This window comes from Nycticebus coucang, unplaced genomic scaffold, assembly GCF_027406575.1.
Source record: "Nycticebus coucang isolate mNycCou1 unplaced genomic scaffold, mNycCou1.pri scaffold_49, whole genome shotgun sequence".
NCBI lineage: Eukaryota > Metazoa > Chordata > Mammalia > Primates > Lorisidae > Nycticebus > Nycticebus coucang.
The window spans coordinates 421,062-438,812 of record NW_026515580.1 but is presented as its reverse complement, the minus strand read 5'-3'; the positions used below and the strand labels follow the sequence as shown (position 1 = coordinate 438,812).

The 17,751-nt window shown below is 37.9% G+C and overlaps 1 protein-coding gene and 1 non-coding gene across 2 annotated transcripts in view; both read left to right on the top strand.

Annotated features, from left to right (window-relative positions):
* Positions 1-17,751, top strand: part of LOC128579380 (putative ankyrin repeat domain-containing protein 20A4) — a 69,715-nt gene that overhangs the window by 11,406 nt on the left and 40,558 nt on the right. Inside the window, exon 6 of the mRNA XM_053581508.1 lies at positions 6,444-6,502. Within this exon, the coding sequence (XP_053437483.1) occupies positions 6,444-6,502 (59 nt within the window). The remainder of the gene's footprint in view (positions 1-6,443; positions 6,503-17,751) is intronic.
* Positions 1,965-2,071, top strand: LOC128579388 (U6 spliceosomal RNA). The gene has a single exon (XR_008378135.1). It is a non-coding gene; the product is annotated as a U6 spliceosomal RNA (small nuclear RNA).

The window sequence follows — 17,751 nt, the reverse complement described above, 5'->3', positions numbered from 1 at the left end:
ATTTCAGTTTTATTTTGTTTTATTACAAGTACAGCCCCTATGCGTGGGATAAAGACAGTGTCACAACTCTGCTTTTTCTGAGTAGTTATATGGGTCGTGAAAGGTCCACTTTAGTAGAAGCTGTTGTACCATTCCCTGTTGTACTGTTGTGCTCTAGACCTTCCTCCTTGAAATTTTCAAGAACTGAACAGGTTTTAAAGTGCAAGAAAGGCAATCCTCTTTTATAAGGCAGAAAGGGGAAAAGAAGGACTTTGTACTCATTCTGTTTCCCCTGATTGTGTTGCTGCGTTGTTGCCTGGAAACTGGTCCTGCAGTCTGGTAATTATGCTACTAGGAAGTCTTTGCTGATTCAGATGCCTCAGTCTCCATGGTCAAACACACTTAAACTTCAAAGTAATACTTTTTGTGGTTCACTTACATTTGCTTATATGCTTGTCCATTGTTCCCAAAAGCACTAGCATCGTTCTCTGCTCTGGCAGCTAGTCCTCTGTCCTTTAGCCACACAAACACACAGTGAGCAAAGAGATCCTTTCCCCTACTTATATAGAGCTTATATGGAGCTCACATTTTAGTTTAGACTTAGCCTAATCCTTTGTACATTCTCCTTTTTAAAGTCCTTTTGTCTAGCAAATAGTAGCTGAGATTGTTCTAAACTGTCAGAGAGTTCCAAATAATGATGCAGGAAAGGAATGGAGTTCCATTTCTTCTTTGTTACCAGATCTATGCCCTGAAGCCTACTTATAGCCTGTGCAGCACCTTTTCTTAGGCTGTAAAAGATCCCATGTCCTTCTCTAGTAGTGGACACCAACTTGTCCTTGGCCCTCAAATGATTTGTCCTCCATAATTATGAAAATCTTTGAAGCTACTTGGTTCTCTACCTCAAAATTTAAGAATGTTTTCAAATTCTATGTCAAATTCTAAGAATGTAGCTGCTGGATGTAAACCTCTGAATCTGAACAGGTTAGTTGTATTTACATGACAAATCAATACCAAAGCAAATAGACAACCTACCCAATAAGAAGATATATTTGCATATATTGAATTAGATAAAAGATTAATAACTAGGATCTACAGATAACTCAATAAACACAAAAGAACCAAGAATCCTTTACAACATAGAGCAAGAGAGATGAATAGAATCTTCTCTAAAGAAGACAGATGAATGGCTAACAAACATATGATAAAATGCTCATCATCCCCAATTATCCGAGAAATGCAAATCAAAACCACCCTGAGATATCACCTAAACCCAGTGAGAATGGCCCACCTTATAAAGTCTCAAAACTACAGATGCTGGCATGGATGTGAAGAGAAGGGAACACTTTTGTATTGCTGGTGGGACTGCAAACTAGTACAACCTTTTTGGAAGGAAGTATGGAGATCCCTCAAAGAACTCAAACTAGACCTCCCATTTGATCCTGCAATCCCATTATTGGGCATCTGCCTAGAAGGAAAAAAACAAAACAAAAACATCTATTTACTTTAAGGACACTTGTGCTAGACTGTTTATCACAGCTGAATTTGCAATTGCTAAAATGTGGAAACAGCCTAAATGCCCACCCACCTAGGAATGAATTAGCAAACTGTGGTATATGTATACCATAGACTACTATGCAACCACTAAAAAAGATGCAGACTTTACATCTTTTGTATTAACCTGGATGGAAGTGGAAGACATTATTCTTAGCAAAGCATCACAAGAATGGAAAAGCAAGAATTCTATGTACTCAATTCTAATATGGGAAAAATTAGTGACCTAGCACACAGTGTGGGGGTTGAGGATGGGGAGAACAGAGAAAGGAAGGGGGTGGGAATCACAGGGGGTGGTACACGTTTTGGAGGTGGAACACTATTATAGGAAGGTCTTTATCTGACAAAAGCAATCAATGTAACCAGGTTCTTTAAATCCTCAATGAAGCCCCCAAAATAAAAAAAAAAAAAGTTACATACAAAAGTAGAACATTGTGCTTGCTTTGGCAGCACGTATAATAAAATTGAAACAATACAGAGAAGATTAGCATGCCTCATGTGCAAAGGTCACATTCAGTTTCTTGAGACATTCCATATTTTGTGTAGTTCTTGAATGATGACTGAATTGTTTGACAAACTCTAATAGTGTGAGTCAAAGCAAAATGGGCAGCACCCAATAGTGAAACTGTGATGTTCTCTAAAAAAAATTTTGTGTAAGATGATCTATGAAATGAGCATGGAGCTGAATAACTCGTGGGATGTTGTGTGCAAAGTGTTGTTGATGTATTTCAGAAATGAGAAAGTATCAACATGGATCTCGCTCCTTCATGGAATTTAAAGAAGCAGAATTTTTTTGTCGTCTACATCAATTGGAGATGAGCATGGAGATTAAATACCATTCTAACAAAGATCTACTGGTTCAGAGTCTGACTAGGTACTAGGTAGAGAGAGAATAGTAGGAATCCAAACCAGGTCTTGACGTCTATTAGTTTTCTACCATTATAATGGGGGACATTTACTTTATGTTATCTAATTTAGTGGGCTAATGTCTTACAAATAAATTTTGTTGAAAACTATGAAACAGCTGAGATGACCTTGTTACTGGATGAAGAGAGTTTGGCCACCTGTCACTGTCAGCCAATATGCAGAGATGGGGATAGATGCACCAAACTTTATTTGTCAGAAGTCCATCAATTGTGGAGAAGATGAGAGTGTCCTCTCCAAGACTGTCCTGTTCTTCTATTTCCAAAATCACATTTTTTTATTGTTGGGGATTTATTGAGGTTCTTCATTCAAAGAACCAGGTTACACTAATTGCATTTGTCAAGCAAAGTTCCTCTTATAAATGTGTTCCTCCCCCAAGAGGTGTGCCAAACACTGTGACCTCCCCTTCTTCCTTCTCTCCACTCCCCCATTCTCTGACCCCCCAACATGTACTAGGTTATCAATTGTCCTCATATCAAAATTGAGCACATTGGATTCTTGCTTCTCCATTCTTGTGATGCTTCACTAAGAAGGATGTATTCCATCTCCATCCAAATTAGTACAAAAGATGTATAGTGTTCATTTGATTTAGTAGCTGAATAGTATTCCACGGCACACATATACCACAACTTGTTAATCCACTCCTGGGTTGGGGGGCATTTAGGCTGTTTCTCCATTTTTTTTTAATTGTAAATTGAGCTGCAATAAACAGTCTACTGCAAGTGTCCTTATGGTAAAAGGATTTTTTTTTTTCTTCTGGGTAGGTACTCAGTAATGGGAGGATCAAATGGGAAGTCTAGTTTGAGTTCTTTGAGGGTTCTCCATACTTTCTCCTAAAAGGTTGTATTAGTTTGCAGTCCCAGCAGAAGTGTACAATAACTAAGAAAATGTCATGAAGGCTACGTTGAACAGTTTGATGAGAATATTTCAGATTGTATATGAAACCAGCACATTGTACCTCTTGATTGAACTAATGTACACAGCTATGATGTAACAATAAAAAAATAATAAAAACAAGCAAACAAAAAAAGAAGTGTTCCCTGCTCTCCACATCCACACCAGCATCTGTAGCTTTGAGACTTTGTGATGTTGGCCATTCTCACTGGGGTTCAATGATATCTCAGGGTGGTTTTTTCTGCATTTCTCGAATAATTAGGTATGATGAGCATTTTTTCATATGTTTATTATTTTTCCATTCATCTGTCTTCTTTAGAGAAGGTTCTCTTCTTCTCTCTGGCCAATTGACAGAAGGGATTTTTGACTCTTTTTCTGTGTAGATCCTAGTTATAAATCTGTTGTCTAATTCATAGTATGCAAGTATCTTTTCCCATTCTGATGACTGTCCATTAGCTTTGGTGGTTGTCCCATTAGCTGTACAGAAGCTATTGAGTTTAATTAAGTCCCATTTGTTTATTCTGCTGTTGCAGTTGCCACTGAAATCTTCTTCATACAGTCTTTTCCCAGGCTGATACCTTGAAGTGTTTTACCAGTATTTTCTTTAAGGATTTTTATTGTTCTGTGCCTTAGATTCAGATCTCTTATCTATCGTGAATAAATTTTAGTGAGTGGTGAAAAGTGCAGATCCAGTTTCAAGTGTTTTATGTATGGTTATCCAGTTCTCCCAGCACCATTAACTGAATAGGGATTCTTTCCTCCAGTGTAGGTTCTTGTTTGGTTTATCAAAGATTAGGTGGCTGTAAGATGTTAGTTTCATTTCCTGGTTTTCTATTTGGTTCCAAAATGTCTATATGTCTATTTTTGTGCCAGTACCATGCAGTTTTGATCAATATGGCCTTGTAGTACAGCCTAATATATGGTAGACTGATTCACTCAGGTTTGTTTTTATTACTAAGGATGGCCTTAGCTAGACAGGATTTTTCCTGGTTCCATACAAAACAAAGAATTATTTTTTCCAAGTCTTGAAAGTATGATGTTGGTATTTTAATGGGGATTGCTTGAATCTGTAGAATGCTTTTGGAAGTACAGACATTTTAACAATGTTGATTTTCCCCAGCAATGAGCATGGTATGTTCTATCATTTGTTAATATCCTCTGCTATTCCTTTTCTTAGGGTTTTATAATTTTCTTTATAGAGATTCTTCACCTCTTTTGTGAGGTATATTCCTAGGTATTTCATTTTCTTTGAAACTACTGTGAGGGGAAGGGTGTCCTTGATTGTCTTCTTGTCTTGGCTGCTGTTATTGGTGTATACAAAGGCTACTGATTTGTGGAGATTAATTTTATATGCTGGGACCTTACTGTATTTTTTGATCACTTCCAGGAGTCTTGTGATTGAGTCTTTGGGGTTCTCTAAGTATAATATCATATCATCAGCAAAGAGGGAGAGTTTGACCTGCTCTGCCCCCATTTGGATGTCCTTTATTTCCTTCTCTTGCCTGATTGTATCGGCTAGAACTTCCAGCACTATGTTGAATTAGTAGTGACGATAGAGGACAACCTTGTCTGGTTCCATTTCTAAGTGGAAAAGATTTCAGTTTTGCTCCATTGAGTATAATACTAGCTGTGAGTTTGTGGTAGATAGCTTTGATCAGTTTAAGAAATGTGCCAACTATACCTGTATTCTTCAGTGTTCTAATCAGAAAAGGATGCTGGGCTTTATCAAATGCTTTTTCTGCATGTATTGAGAGGATCAGGTCTTTGTTTTTGCTTCTTTTGATATGGTATATTCCAAAATCAGTTTTATATGTAAATGTTAAAAGAAAGAATCATACTAACCCTTATATTAAACAGCAGTAATAATACTTATTTTAAATAACAATAATCACCATAACCAATGATCTGTAACAAACAATAATTGACATAACCCATGATCCATATAACAACATTCCAATCCAGAAGTTAATCTCTTTAATACATTGCCTTAAGCTATTCAGGATATACAATGTTAGGTTAAACCCATATTTACAAGACAACAAGGATGGGAGACATGAGGCAAAGGTCACATAGGACATACTCAGAGGTCACATAGGACCTAACCATCCAGACCGTCTGTGTCATCTCAGCCCTAGCCTGACTAACTCCATCTTATTCTCGCTTTGTGTGCTATCAACCTGATTTATAAGCCACACAGTAGAAAACAACCAATATCCAAAAAAGTAGGACTTAATGAACATGTACTGGAAAATGCAACATTAGAATATTACAACCTGTGGGGCAGCACCCATAGCTCAGTGGGTAGGATGCCAGCCACATACACCAAGGCTGGCCGGTTGGATCCCACCCAGGCTAGCCAAAATGACAGTGACAACTGCAACAACAACAACAATAATAGTCGGACATTGTGGTGGGAACCTGTAGTCCCAACTACTTGGGAGGCTGAGGCAAGAGAATCACTTAAGCCCAAGAGTCTGAGGTTCCTGTGAGCTGTGACACCATGGCACTCTACCCAGGGTGACTTAGTGAGACTCTGTCTCAAAATAAATAAATAAATAATAAAACAATTACAACCTGTGAAAAATGCAGATGGTATTTTATGTGGGATTCTATGACAGTTTCAATAATAAATTTTAGGAGCAATGTATTCCATTGTATTCCTGTTTCTCTGAGCAGTTAAAAATTTTGTCTCAGTAAAGCATCATAATAACCTAGTTAAAGATGGTCATAAAATCCTTATTTTTAGAAAAAAAAAATTAATCCTTAAAGAGGCAGTTTTGGCACGAACAATTAGCTATTTGTTGTAGAGGTAGAACTTATTCTGAGTTCAGGAAGTTTTCCATTTTTTCAAGCTAATTCTAATTAATGTAATGAGCTGTACTTCCCTCAATTCATGAGTACTTCACCTTGCTTTTTTTCTTTATTCTTTCGAAGCTGTATAATAAATTCATAGAGCTTACAAATTTGATCTGTATGGGATAACATTCTGATGTCAGCTCTTATGTTTTCTGAAATAGTCTAATAATTTAATATATGTGGTAAATATATTTCACATCAGTATTAAAACTATAATTCTATTTATTCTTTATACATAGCATTCAACAGAAAATTTTGGAATACAAGGCAAAAATTAAACCTATAACTCCTGCACAAGGTAAGACTTCTGGTAGTGAATTACTCTGGGTTGACCTATTATAGTAAGAGTAGTAAGTTCTGAACACAAAGGAGCAGTTACCAAAAAAATTGTAAATTTTATGTATTTTTTCTTCATTTGTTCCTTCCAGGCCTACAGTTCAGAATTGTTTATTAAGTCAGTTGCAGATAACTTAGAATCCAATATAATATTGTCCGAAAACAATTCATTTAATTAGTTATGGCCTCTAAAATCTTATATGAGATTTTTGTATAAATGAGAAAATAGATGTGCAAGTTGGAATGTTCAAAATGTCCTCCATCATCACACTGTAATGAGTTGAACTTGTTTATAAAATAAATCCTCCATTTACTTTTTGTAATAAGGGATTTACATTCATTTAAAGAATATTAATTACTGTTTACCCTCAAAAAATGTGTGGTTCGTAGTCAAACATTTACATACCACATTTTTTGGGGGGAGACAGGATCTTCCTCTGTTGGCCAGGGATGCATCAACCATAGCTCACTGCAACTTCAGACTCCTGGGCTCCAGTAGTCCTCCTGCCTCAGCCTCCTGAGTAGCTGGGAATACAGACATATACTACCATGCCCAGCTAATTTTTAAAATTTTTATAGAGTTGGAGTCTTGTTTTCTTGTTCAGGTTGGTCTCAAACTCCTGGTTTCAAGCAATCCCCCCATCCTTTCAAAGTGCTAGGATTATCCACCTATGTATAATGTTTGGCTCCCTACAAACTATTAATAGCCTATTGTTGACTGAAAACCTTAGTGAATGAAACAATCAATTACCACATATTTTTGTGTGTTTTATCTACCTGATTCTCACAATAAAGAAAGAATCTTGTATTCTTACAATAAAGATAGAGGAAGGAATTCATTAAGAAGAAAGAAAGAATTGAAAAGTATATTTACTGTTCATTAAGTGGAAGTGGATCATTGTAGAGGACTTCCACCTCCTGGTCTTCACATGGGCTGAGGAGGAGGGAGGGGAGAGATTGGTTTTGCTGTCTGCAGGTGGCAGAGGTGAAAGAAAATCTGCACGTAAGTGGATGCTGCAGGCAACACCCCTGTTGTTTAAAGGCTAACTGTATTACATAGTGCAATCTGTCTCTAAAGACATACTGTCTTTAAACCTGGGAACTCAACAATAAACAATACCTCTGTGGTACCATAAATAGGCATAAAACTACGAAACATATCCAGTGTGGGCTAACACCAATAAGTGAATATTTCTTAATGGTATCTTCTGAGTAGGCGAGTCAGAAGGGCAATCCCTGTTGAGAAGCACAAGTTATATATTCTTATACCAACAAGACCTTATTATTATTGACTTCATTAACCAAAAATTGTAATTGAATAAGATATATTTACCTGGTTAGAATAAGGTGTGTTCTTCTGTGTGCTAGGTAACTGTCATGGTAACCATAATTGTGGTAGAAGAAGATACTGTTACCATTCGCTAGAGGTTTTGCCTCATAAATATTCCAAATGCCCAACTCTGAGTAAACAAAGTATAATAAAAGTACAAAAATGTTTCATAGTAACAAAAGTGCTATTAGGCTACCTCAATGTGACATATATATATACAATCTGAAATATAATGTTGTGTATCTTTCTAAAAGAATTTCTGTATCAGGTTTCTCAAGTTGTGGAAAAAAAAGATGGAGTAGACTGGGCTCAGTAGCTCATGCCTGTAATCCTAGCACTCTGGGAGCCTGAGGCAGGCAGAATGAGTGAGTTCAGAAGTTCAAGACCAGCCTGAGCAAAAGCAAGACCCCATATCTACTAAAAATAGGAAAACTAGCTGGGTGTTGTGGTGGGTGCTTATAGTCCCAGCTATTCAGGAGGCTGAGGTAATAGGGGGAATGGAGAAAGGGAAGGGGGGAGGTGGGGAGAAGGAGGGGGCTTGGTGGGATTACACCTGCGGTGCATCTTACAAGGGTATATGTGAAACTTAGTAAATGTAGAATGTAAATGTCTTAATACAATAACTAAGAAAATGCCAGGAAGGCTATGTTAACCAGTGTGATGAAAATGTGTGAAATGGTCTATAAAACCAGTATATGGTGTCCCATGATTGCATTAATGTACACAGCTATAATTTAATAACAAAAAAAAATTAAATATAGGATGGATTGAACCCAAGCATTTGAGGTTGCTGTGAGCTACAACACCATGGCACTCTACCCATGGTAACAGAGTGAGACACTGTCTCAAAGAAAACAAATGGAATACACAGTTTTGGCCTGTAAGGTGCTCCAAATAGATCATTTCCTATTTAATTCCTGAGGTTGATGAACAGAATTGTTAAGGAAATAATCTTTATTCCTTTGCCCATTTAACAAATAACTATTAAGTGTTTTTTATGTACTAAGCATTTTGCTAGTGTTATAGAAGACAAATATTTTAAAAAATACTATCAGAAGCTAGTTGAAGTTTTTTTTGTTGTTGTTGTTTGTTTGTTTCGAGACAGAGTCTCCCTAAGTCACCTTGGGTAGAGTTCCGTAGCATCACAGCTCACAGCAACCTCCAATTCTTGTGCTTAAGCGATTGTCTTGCCTCAGCCTCCCAAGTAGCTGGGACTAAAGGCACCCACGACAATGCCCGGCTATTTCTTTGTTGCAGGTGTCATTGTGTAGCTGAGTTTGAACCCACCAGCGTCTGTGCATATGGCTGGCACCATAACCACTATGCTGTAGTGCCAAGTCAAGAACTAGTTATTATCATTGTCATTTTAATTATTTGCTACTATCTTCGGTGTTTACTGTGTGTGAGCACATGCTTATATCATTCCTTATGTATTTATTATGTTATGTTTATGCCAGCCACCTTAAGTCCATGCAAAGAAATTAAAGCTTTAAGGGAATGAATAGGATATAAGGTAAGCAGGTAGAGTGAACAGCAGTCTTCCAGTGAAAGAGGCAAAATACTGATGCTTGTAGAAGGAATATCTAACCAGATTACATATTTGTCAGAAGGAAGAGGAAGTGTAAAATCTGATGTTCATAAATGGCCTTGCAGGATTTCTCAGAGGTTCAGTTATGCTGGGAATGAGGTGAATACCTGGCTCACACATGCTCATGAAAACCTTTTTATTAGTATAGAAATGAGTAGGTCTTATTCTGTAGGTCATGGGCATTTTTTAAAAAATCATTGCTGTGTAAATTAATGCCATTATGGGGTACAATGTGCTGGTTTTATATACCATTTGAAATATTTTCTTTTTTTGTTTTATTGTTGGGGATTCATTGAGGGTACAATAAGCCAGGTTACACTGATTGCAATTGTTAGGTAAAGTCCCTCTTGGAATCATGTCTTGCCCCCATAAAGTGTGACACACACCAAGGCCCCACCCCACTCCTTCCCTCTTTCTGTTTTCCCCCATAACCATAATTGTCATTAATTGTCCTCATATCAAAATTGAGTACATAGGATTCATGCTTCTCCATTCTTGTGATACTTTACTAAGAATAATGTCTTCCACGTCCATCCAGGTTAATACGAAGGATGTAAAGTCTCCACTTTTTTTAATGGCTGAATAGTATTCCATGGTATACATATACCACAGCTTGTTAATCCATTCCTGGGTTGGTGGGCATTTAGGCTGTTTCCACATTTTGGCGATTGTAAATTGAGCTGCAATAAACAGTCTAGTACAAGTGTCCTTATGATAAAAGGACTTTTTTCCTTCTGGGTAGATGCCCAGTAATGGGATTGCAGGATCAAATGGGAGGTCTAGCTTGAGTGCTTTGAGGTTTCTCCATACTTCCTTCCAGAAAGGTTGTCCTAGTTTGCAGTCCCACCAGCAGTATAAAAGTGTTCCCTTCTCTCCACATCCACGCCAGCACCTGCAGTTTTGAGATTTTGTGATGTGGGCCATTCTCACTGGGGTTAGATGATATCTCAGGGTTGTTTTGATTTGCATTTCTCTAATATATAGAGATGATGAACATTTTTTCATGTGTTTGTTAGCCATTCGTCTGTCGTCTTTAGAGAAACTTCTATTCATGTCTCTTGGCCATTGATATATGGGATTGTTGGCTTTTTTCATGTGGATTAATTTGAGTTCTCTATAGATCCTAGTTATCAAGCTTTTGTCTGATTGAAAATATGCAAATATCCTTCCCATTGTGTAGGTTGTCTCTTTGCTTTGGTTATTGTCCATTTGAAATATTTTCATCAGACTAGTTAACATAGCCTTCAGCTCATTTTCTTAATTGTGTTAATACATTTATACTCTACACTTAGTAAATTTAACATGTACCCTTGTAAAATGCACCGTAGTTGTGTTCCCACCAATTACCCTCCCTCCATCCATGTTGAAGATGACCTAACCAATGGTGGCTACAACCACAGAAAACAGAGTTGTTTTTTTTGGGGGGGGGGTCAGTGCACATCCTCAGCATCCCCCTTGTTGTCCCTCTTTCTGCTGTGCTGTTGCTTGTGTTTTGTTCATGTCTCCTTTTGTGGTTGCCTAATTAGCAGTAACTCCAAACATTGTGTTCCCGTAAGGTGATGTCTCATGGTTGGAAGGCCTGCTTTTCTTATGTTTCAGTTAAATGGAGAGAAAACTCACATGCTTGCAGGGGACTTCCTGTTAGATTTTGTTGGCTGGGGTACATCATATGCTCATCCCTAAACCAGTCACTGGGAAAGCAGATTAGCTTAGAATAATTATTTCTGGTTTTGGAGCCTGGGAAGGGTTTTGGGTTGATAAATATCCAAATAGGATTGTGTTCCTCTAGCAAGAGGGAACATGGAATGGCTATTAGGTATGGAGCCAGTAAAGTTTGCTGTAGGGATTCATTGGTGAATTTTGAGCAAAGAAGTCACAGGTCAGATTTGAGTATTAGAGAGCTCTGTTTATGGGTAAAGCAGAGACTTGCAAAGTTTTTATTCAAAGGGCCACACAGTAAATATTTTAGCTCAGCTGGTTATCTCTGTCACATCTACTCAACCCTGTCATGGTTCTGTGAAAGCAGTCATCAGTAATATGTAAGCAAATAGATATGAATTTATTCCAATAAATGTTACTTATAAAGGCATGCCAGGATGAATTTTTATATGTTGTCTGTAGTTTTCTGAGGCCTCTTGAAGGGGATAGGAGGAAGGTAACCACATGAAGCGATTAGGAGACAAAGGAAGCTTTTTTGGTAGTCAAAACCACAGTTACCTTGGCACCAATTCTTGCTCTCAATCTATTATGAGGTTTTACCCATCTATGGTAAAATATAGAAAAATAGGGAGCTTAGTTGTTTTTTTTTTTTTATTTTAAGTGTTGGTCTTTTTCTTGGCATTATGACTTTTTTATTTGTTTGTCTTAAAGTATTTTTTTTCATTTATGAAATAACAATGATAGTTGGTAGTTTGTTTTCCCTATGAGAATGATGCATTGAGAGCACACGCTAAACTAGGAATTATCAGTGTATTTTAATGTATTAATATTTAACCCTGCAGCATTAGTAGAAATATGCAGAAGAAGAAAAGACATATAGTCAACATGATTTAGTGATTATTGAATGTGAAACTCTTAGGGGGCAGAGAGATATCTCAGATAATCCATAGATTTCCATGCTGTACCTAAATCTATTCAAGAGAATTTTTGAGTAAAACATCCATGGTATCACCAGAGATCCAGACATCTAGATACAAGATGGTCATCAAACTCTGGAAAGTCTCATAGCATATGCTACATCTCTGAGACACATGATAATCAACTTGGCCAAAGTCAAAATGAAGGAGAAAATTCTACAGGCATCTAGGTGTAATCTATAACTGACCTGCAAAGGAAAAGCCATCAGACTAACAACTTACTTATCAGCAGAAATCTTATGAACCAGAGGGATGGAGTCTTCTCTTTAATCTTTTTAAACAGAACAACTACCAGCCTAGAATCTGGTATCTTGAAAAACTAGGTTTCATATTTGATGTAGAAATTAAGCTTTTCCAGACAAGCATGGGGGGAATTTGTTACGACCAGACCTGCCTTGCAGAAAGTAGACAAAACTGCATTATACATGAATCAGCACAATTGATAGCCACCAATGTAAAATCACCCAAAAAAGTAAAGCTCACAACTCTTATAGAACAATAGCACAAAAGGGCAAAAAAGGTACAAGGTATTACCCAACACTATGAACAGAAGAGCATCCTACATATCAATTGTATTTCTTAATGGTTTAAATGCACCACTCACAAGGTGTAGTCTGACTGAATGGATAAGGAAACACAATCCAAGTATCTATTTTCTCCAGGAAACATATTGGAGCCACTGAGGATGCATACAGATACAATGTGAAAGTGTGGTAAAAAGTATTCCACACAAATTGAAACCAAAAGAGAGCAGGCATAGCCATTCTCAAATCAGATAAAACGGATTTTAAATTAGCAAAGGTAAAGAAAGCCAAAGAGGGTTATTTTAAAATGGTAAAGGGAGAACTTCAACAAGAAATTACAACAATCCTGAATACAGTAGAACCTCAGTGACTTGAACAGAACACCCAAGGGACTGTAAAAAACTGGTCAACTGGTCAAGAACTAGACCTGCTGTACTGACATGTACATGTGGTGCATGTCCAGTCTATGAAAATTAAGTCAACTTAAGGAGGGTCAGTGTAGGGAGTTGGTCAACTCTGATGGTTCTACTGTATGTATGCACCTCAAATAGCAGCTTCCATATAAATAAAGCAGACCTGCCATTGGATACTGCAATTCCTCTACTAGGAGTGTATCCAAAAGACCAAAGTAATTTTGCAAGTTACTTTGCAAAAAAGATATTTGCACCCGATTATTCATTGCAGCTCAATTTATAAAAGTCAAGTCATGGAAGAAGCCCAAGTGCCCATCGACCCATGAATGGATTAATAAACTGTGGTATATGTATATCATAGAATATTATGCAGCCTTAAAAAAGATGAAGCCTTTACCTCTTTTGTGTTTATATGGAGGGATCCGGAACATATTCTCCTGAGTAAAATGTCTCAAGAATGGAGGAAAAAGTATCCAGTGTACTCAGTACTTCTATGAAACCTACTTATATTTACTCACACTTTCTTTTAGATGGATAAAGGACTTAAATTTAAGGCATGAAACAATAAAAATTCTCAAAGAAAGCATAGGAAAAACACTGCAAGATATTGGCCTGGGGAAAGACTTCGTGAAGAAGACTGCCATGGCAATTGCAACAACAACAAAAATAAACAAATGGGACTTCATTAAACCGAAAAGCTTCTGTACAGCTAAGGAGACAACAACCAAAGCAAAGAGACAACGTACACAATGGGAAAGGATATTTGCATATTTTCAATCAGACAAAACCTTGATAACTAGGATCTATAGAGAACTCAAATTAATCCACATGAAAAAAGCCAACAGTCCCATATATCAATGGGCAAGAGGCATGAACAGAAACTTCTCTAAAGATGACAGATGAATGGCTAACAAACATGTGAAAAAATGTTCATCATCTCTGTATATTAGAGAAATGCAAATCAAAACAACCCTGAGATACCATCTAAGCTCAGTGATAATGGCCCACATCACAAAATCTCAAAACTGCAGATGCTGGCATGGATGTGGAGAGGAGGGAACACTTTTACACTGCTGGTAGGACTGCAAACTAGTACAACCTTTCTGGAAGGAAGTATGGAGAAACCTCAAAGCACTCAAGCTAGACCTCCCATTTGATCCTGCAATCCCATTACTGGGCATCTACCCAGAAGGAAAAAAGTCCTTTTATCATAAGGACACTTGTACTAGACTGTTTATTGCAGCTCAATTTACAATCGCCAAAATGTGGAAACAGCCTAAATGCCCACCAACCCAGGAATGGATTAACAAGCTGTGGTATATGTATACCGTGGAATACTATTCAGCTATTAAAAATAATGGAGACTTTACATCCTTTGAATTAACCTGGATGAAAGGGGAAGGCATTATTCTTAGTAAAGCATCACAAGAATGGAGAAGCATGAATCCTATGTACTCAATTTTGATATGAGGACAATTAATGACAAGGTTATGGGGTGGGGGAGGAAAAGCAGAAAGAGGGAAGGAGGAAGGGGGGTGGGGCCTTGGTGTGTGCCACACTTTCTGGGGGAAGACACGATGTCAAAAGGGACTTTACCTAACAAATGCAATCAGTGTAACCTGGCTTATTGTATCTTCAATGCATCCCCAACAATAAAAAAAAAAAAAAGAAAGAAAATGTTTTGACTTCAATTTAGCTAAAATTGTACACTGCATTTAAAAAGCTGTTTTATAACACAGTAAAACTGTGTTATAGTAAGTGAAGTCTGTCTTTGTCTTAATTAGCTTTTAACTAGTGTATTTCAATATTAATATGAAGTCAATACAGAGTTAGTGGTATGGTATGGTATGTTATGAACAAAAGAGATAGGGCTATTTTTAAAAGGAATTGTCAAGTAACCAGAAACTACATTTATCTGGAATATACCATCCCCATGGGTTCCAGAGAGCAGGAAGATTACTGTGGCAGGATTGTGTTTACTGGGGACTTTAACACCTAACTGTCAGAGATAGACAGATCATAAAAGCAGAGTATAAATAAATGCAGACTGTAAATCAAATGGGCCTAACGACATTTTCAGAACATTCTACCTCAAAACTATTGAATAAGAGATTCTTCTCTGCAGCGCATGAGATATTCTCTGAGATTGATCATGCCTTAGGCTACAAAAAGGCCTCAAGAAGTTAAAAAAAAATGAAATCATACTATGCATCTTCTCAGACCACAGTGGAATGCAACTAGAAGTGAATCACTAGAGAAATACTCAAACCTTTGCAAAGTCACAGAAATTCAACAACCTGCTGCTGAATGATTATTGAGTCAAAAATAAAATTAGGATGGAAATCAAGAAATAATTTGAAAAACAGGGAAACATAGGTCATTCCCTGTAGCCACTGCCAGCTGCCCCTGTACCTGCTGCTTGGACACCGTCTTGGGTGGCATCTCTGATGGGTGGGAGTGAGGCACTGATGACTACGTGGAACAGCAGCACCCTGGCTTGACCATGGGGCTGTCCCGTGGCACCTGGATGCTGTGAGAACATTTCCATTTTGATCTGAGGATGCACAGTGGGATTCTAAAAACACAAGGTTTTACTCCCAGGGACATTTGGGACCAAAAAATGTATGAGATTTCTTCTTCTGAAGGGAATAATGCATTCTATGTTGGGATTTTGGGGAAACCCCAAAAGTAGCGAAAAGCTTCTTCTTCTGTCACTCCGTTTTATGCAGTCAAATGTCATGACTGCAGAGTCATTGTGAAGATCCTCACTTCCATGGGGACTGGATCTGACTGTGCTAGCATGACTGAAATACAATTGGTGCAGAGCGTCATGTACCTCTAGAGAGGATTATCTATGCAAATCCCTGTAAACAAGTGTCTACAATTAAGTGTGCTGCCAATAATGGAGTCCAGATGATGATTTTGGATAGCACAGTCAAGCTGATGAAAGTTGCCAAAACACAACCAAAGCCAAAGTTGGCTTTGCTGGTTGCCACTGATGGTTCCAAGGCAGCCTGTTGACGCTGCTAAATTTGGTGCCATGCTCAAAACCAGAAGATTTCTTGTGGAATAAGAAAAAGCACTAAATATTAATGTTATCAGCATTATCTTCCATGTAGGAAATGGCTGTAATGATCCTGAGCCCTTCATGCAGGTGGTCTCTGGTGTCTGCTGTGTCTTTAACATAGGAGCCGAGGTTGGTTTCAGCATGTACTGCTTCATATTGATGGTGGTTTGCCTGAATGTGAGGATGTGAAGCTGAAATTGGAAGAGATCATCAGTGTAATCAGCCCAGTGTTGGACAAGTGTTTTGCATCAGACCCTGGAGTGAAAATCGTAGCTGAGCCAGGCAGATAGTATGTTGCATCACCTTTCATGCTTGCAGTTAATATTGTTGCCAAAAAAGTCATGTTGAAGGAACAGATAGGCTCTGATGACGATGATGATGAGTGCAGTGAATAAGTCTGTCTGTGTTATGTGAAGACGGGGTGTAGGGGTCATTTGGTAACATCCTAATGATTATGTGCATGGAAAGCCTCTTCTGCACAAGAGTCCTAAATCAGATGAGAAGTAGTATTCATCCATCTACTTCTGGGGATGGGTATGTGATGGCCTTGATAAGATTGTTGAGTGCTGTGACCTGCCTGAAATGCATGTGTGTTTTTGGATGCTCCTTGAAATCCTGGCTACTTACACTGTAGCTGCTGCTTCTACTCGACTGTCTACTATATGATGTCAGGACTGATATGGCAACTGAACAAATCCAGAACCCTGACGTCCTACCTGAAGTAGAAGAGAGGGATGTCAGCATTCTGTCTGTGTCTTGTACTTGGGAAAGTGAAATGAAAGGTCACCCAGCAGTGTGTCCTTCAGCCATTAATAATGTGTAGACATCATTCTGTAGCTGTTAACTGTGAGTTTAGCTGGCATTAGGGATTTGGGGGTACACTTAACTGAATCACTACTAGTTTTGAAATGTTTTTGTAAAAGTAGGGTTGGCACAGATGAAGCAATTCAGAGGATTAGGATATGGGGTTACCTTTACCTGTGTTCCTATAGAAAAAGTTTAAATATTTGTTTTATATGGACTTTTGTTCACATTTCAGACATGCTATGAAAGAGTGCCCTTCAGCTGCTGAGCCAGCATTTAGAGCTTGTACAATAGCAGAATGCACCAAAAGCTTGGTGTTGTGATCTACTTTAAAAATAAATTGTGAAATAAGGAAAAAACAAGGGGACACAAGCTTTTATAATCTATGGGACTCAGCCATAGCATTCTTTGGTGGGAAATCAATAACCTTAAAAGCCTAAATCAAAAAGACAGAATGATCACAATTTAATAGCCTGACCTTAAAACTGGGCATAAGGACGGAATAAGAAGTTTTTAGGTCAATAAAGAGGAGGTTACCAGGTATTGCCTTTACTATTCAACATAGTGCTGTTTCTAGCCAATCAGGCAAGAGAAGGAAATAAAGAACATCCCAATGGGAGCAGAGGAGGTCCAAGTCTCCCTCTTTGCTGACAATATGATCTTTTACTTAGAGCACCTCAAAGGTCAACCACAAGACTCCTGAAAGTGATCCAAAAATACAGTAATGTCTCAGGATATAAAACCAATGTCCACAAGTCAGTAGCCTTTATGTATGCCAGTAACAGCCAAGGTGCGAGGCTAATTAAGGACAGAACCCCCTTCACCATAGCTGCAAAGAAAATGAAATAC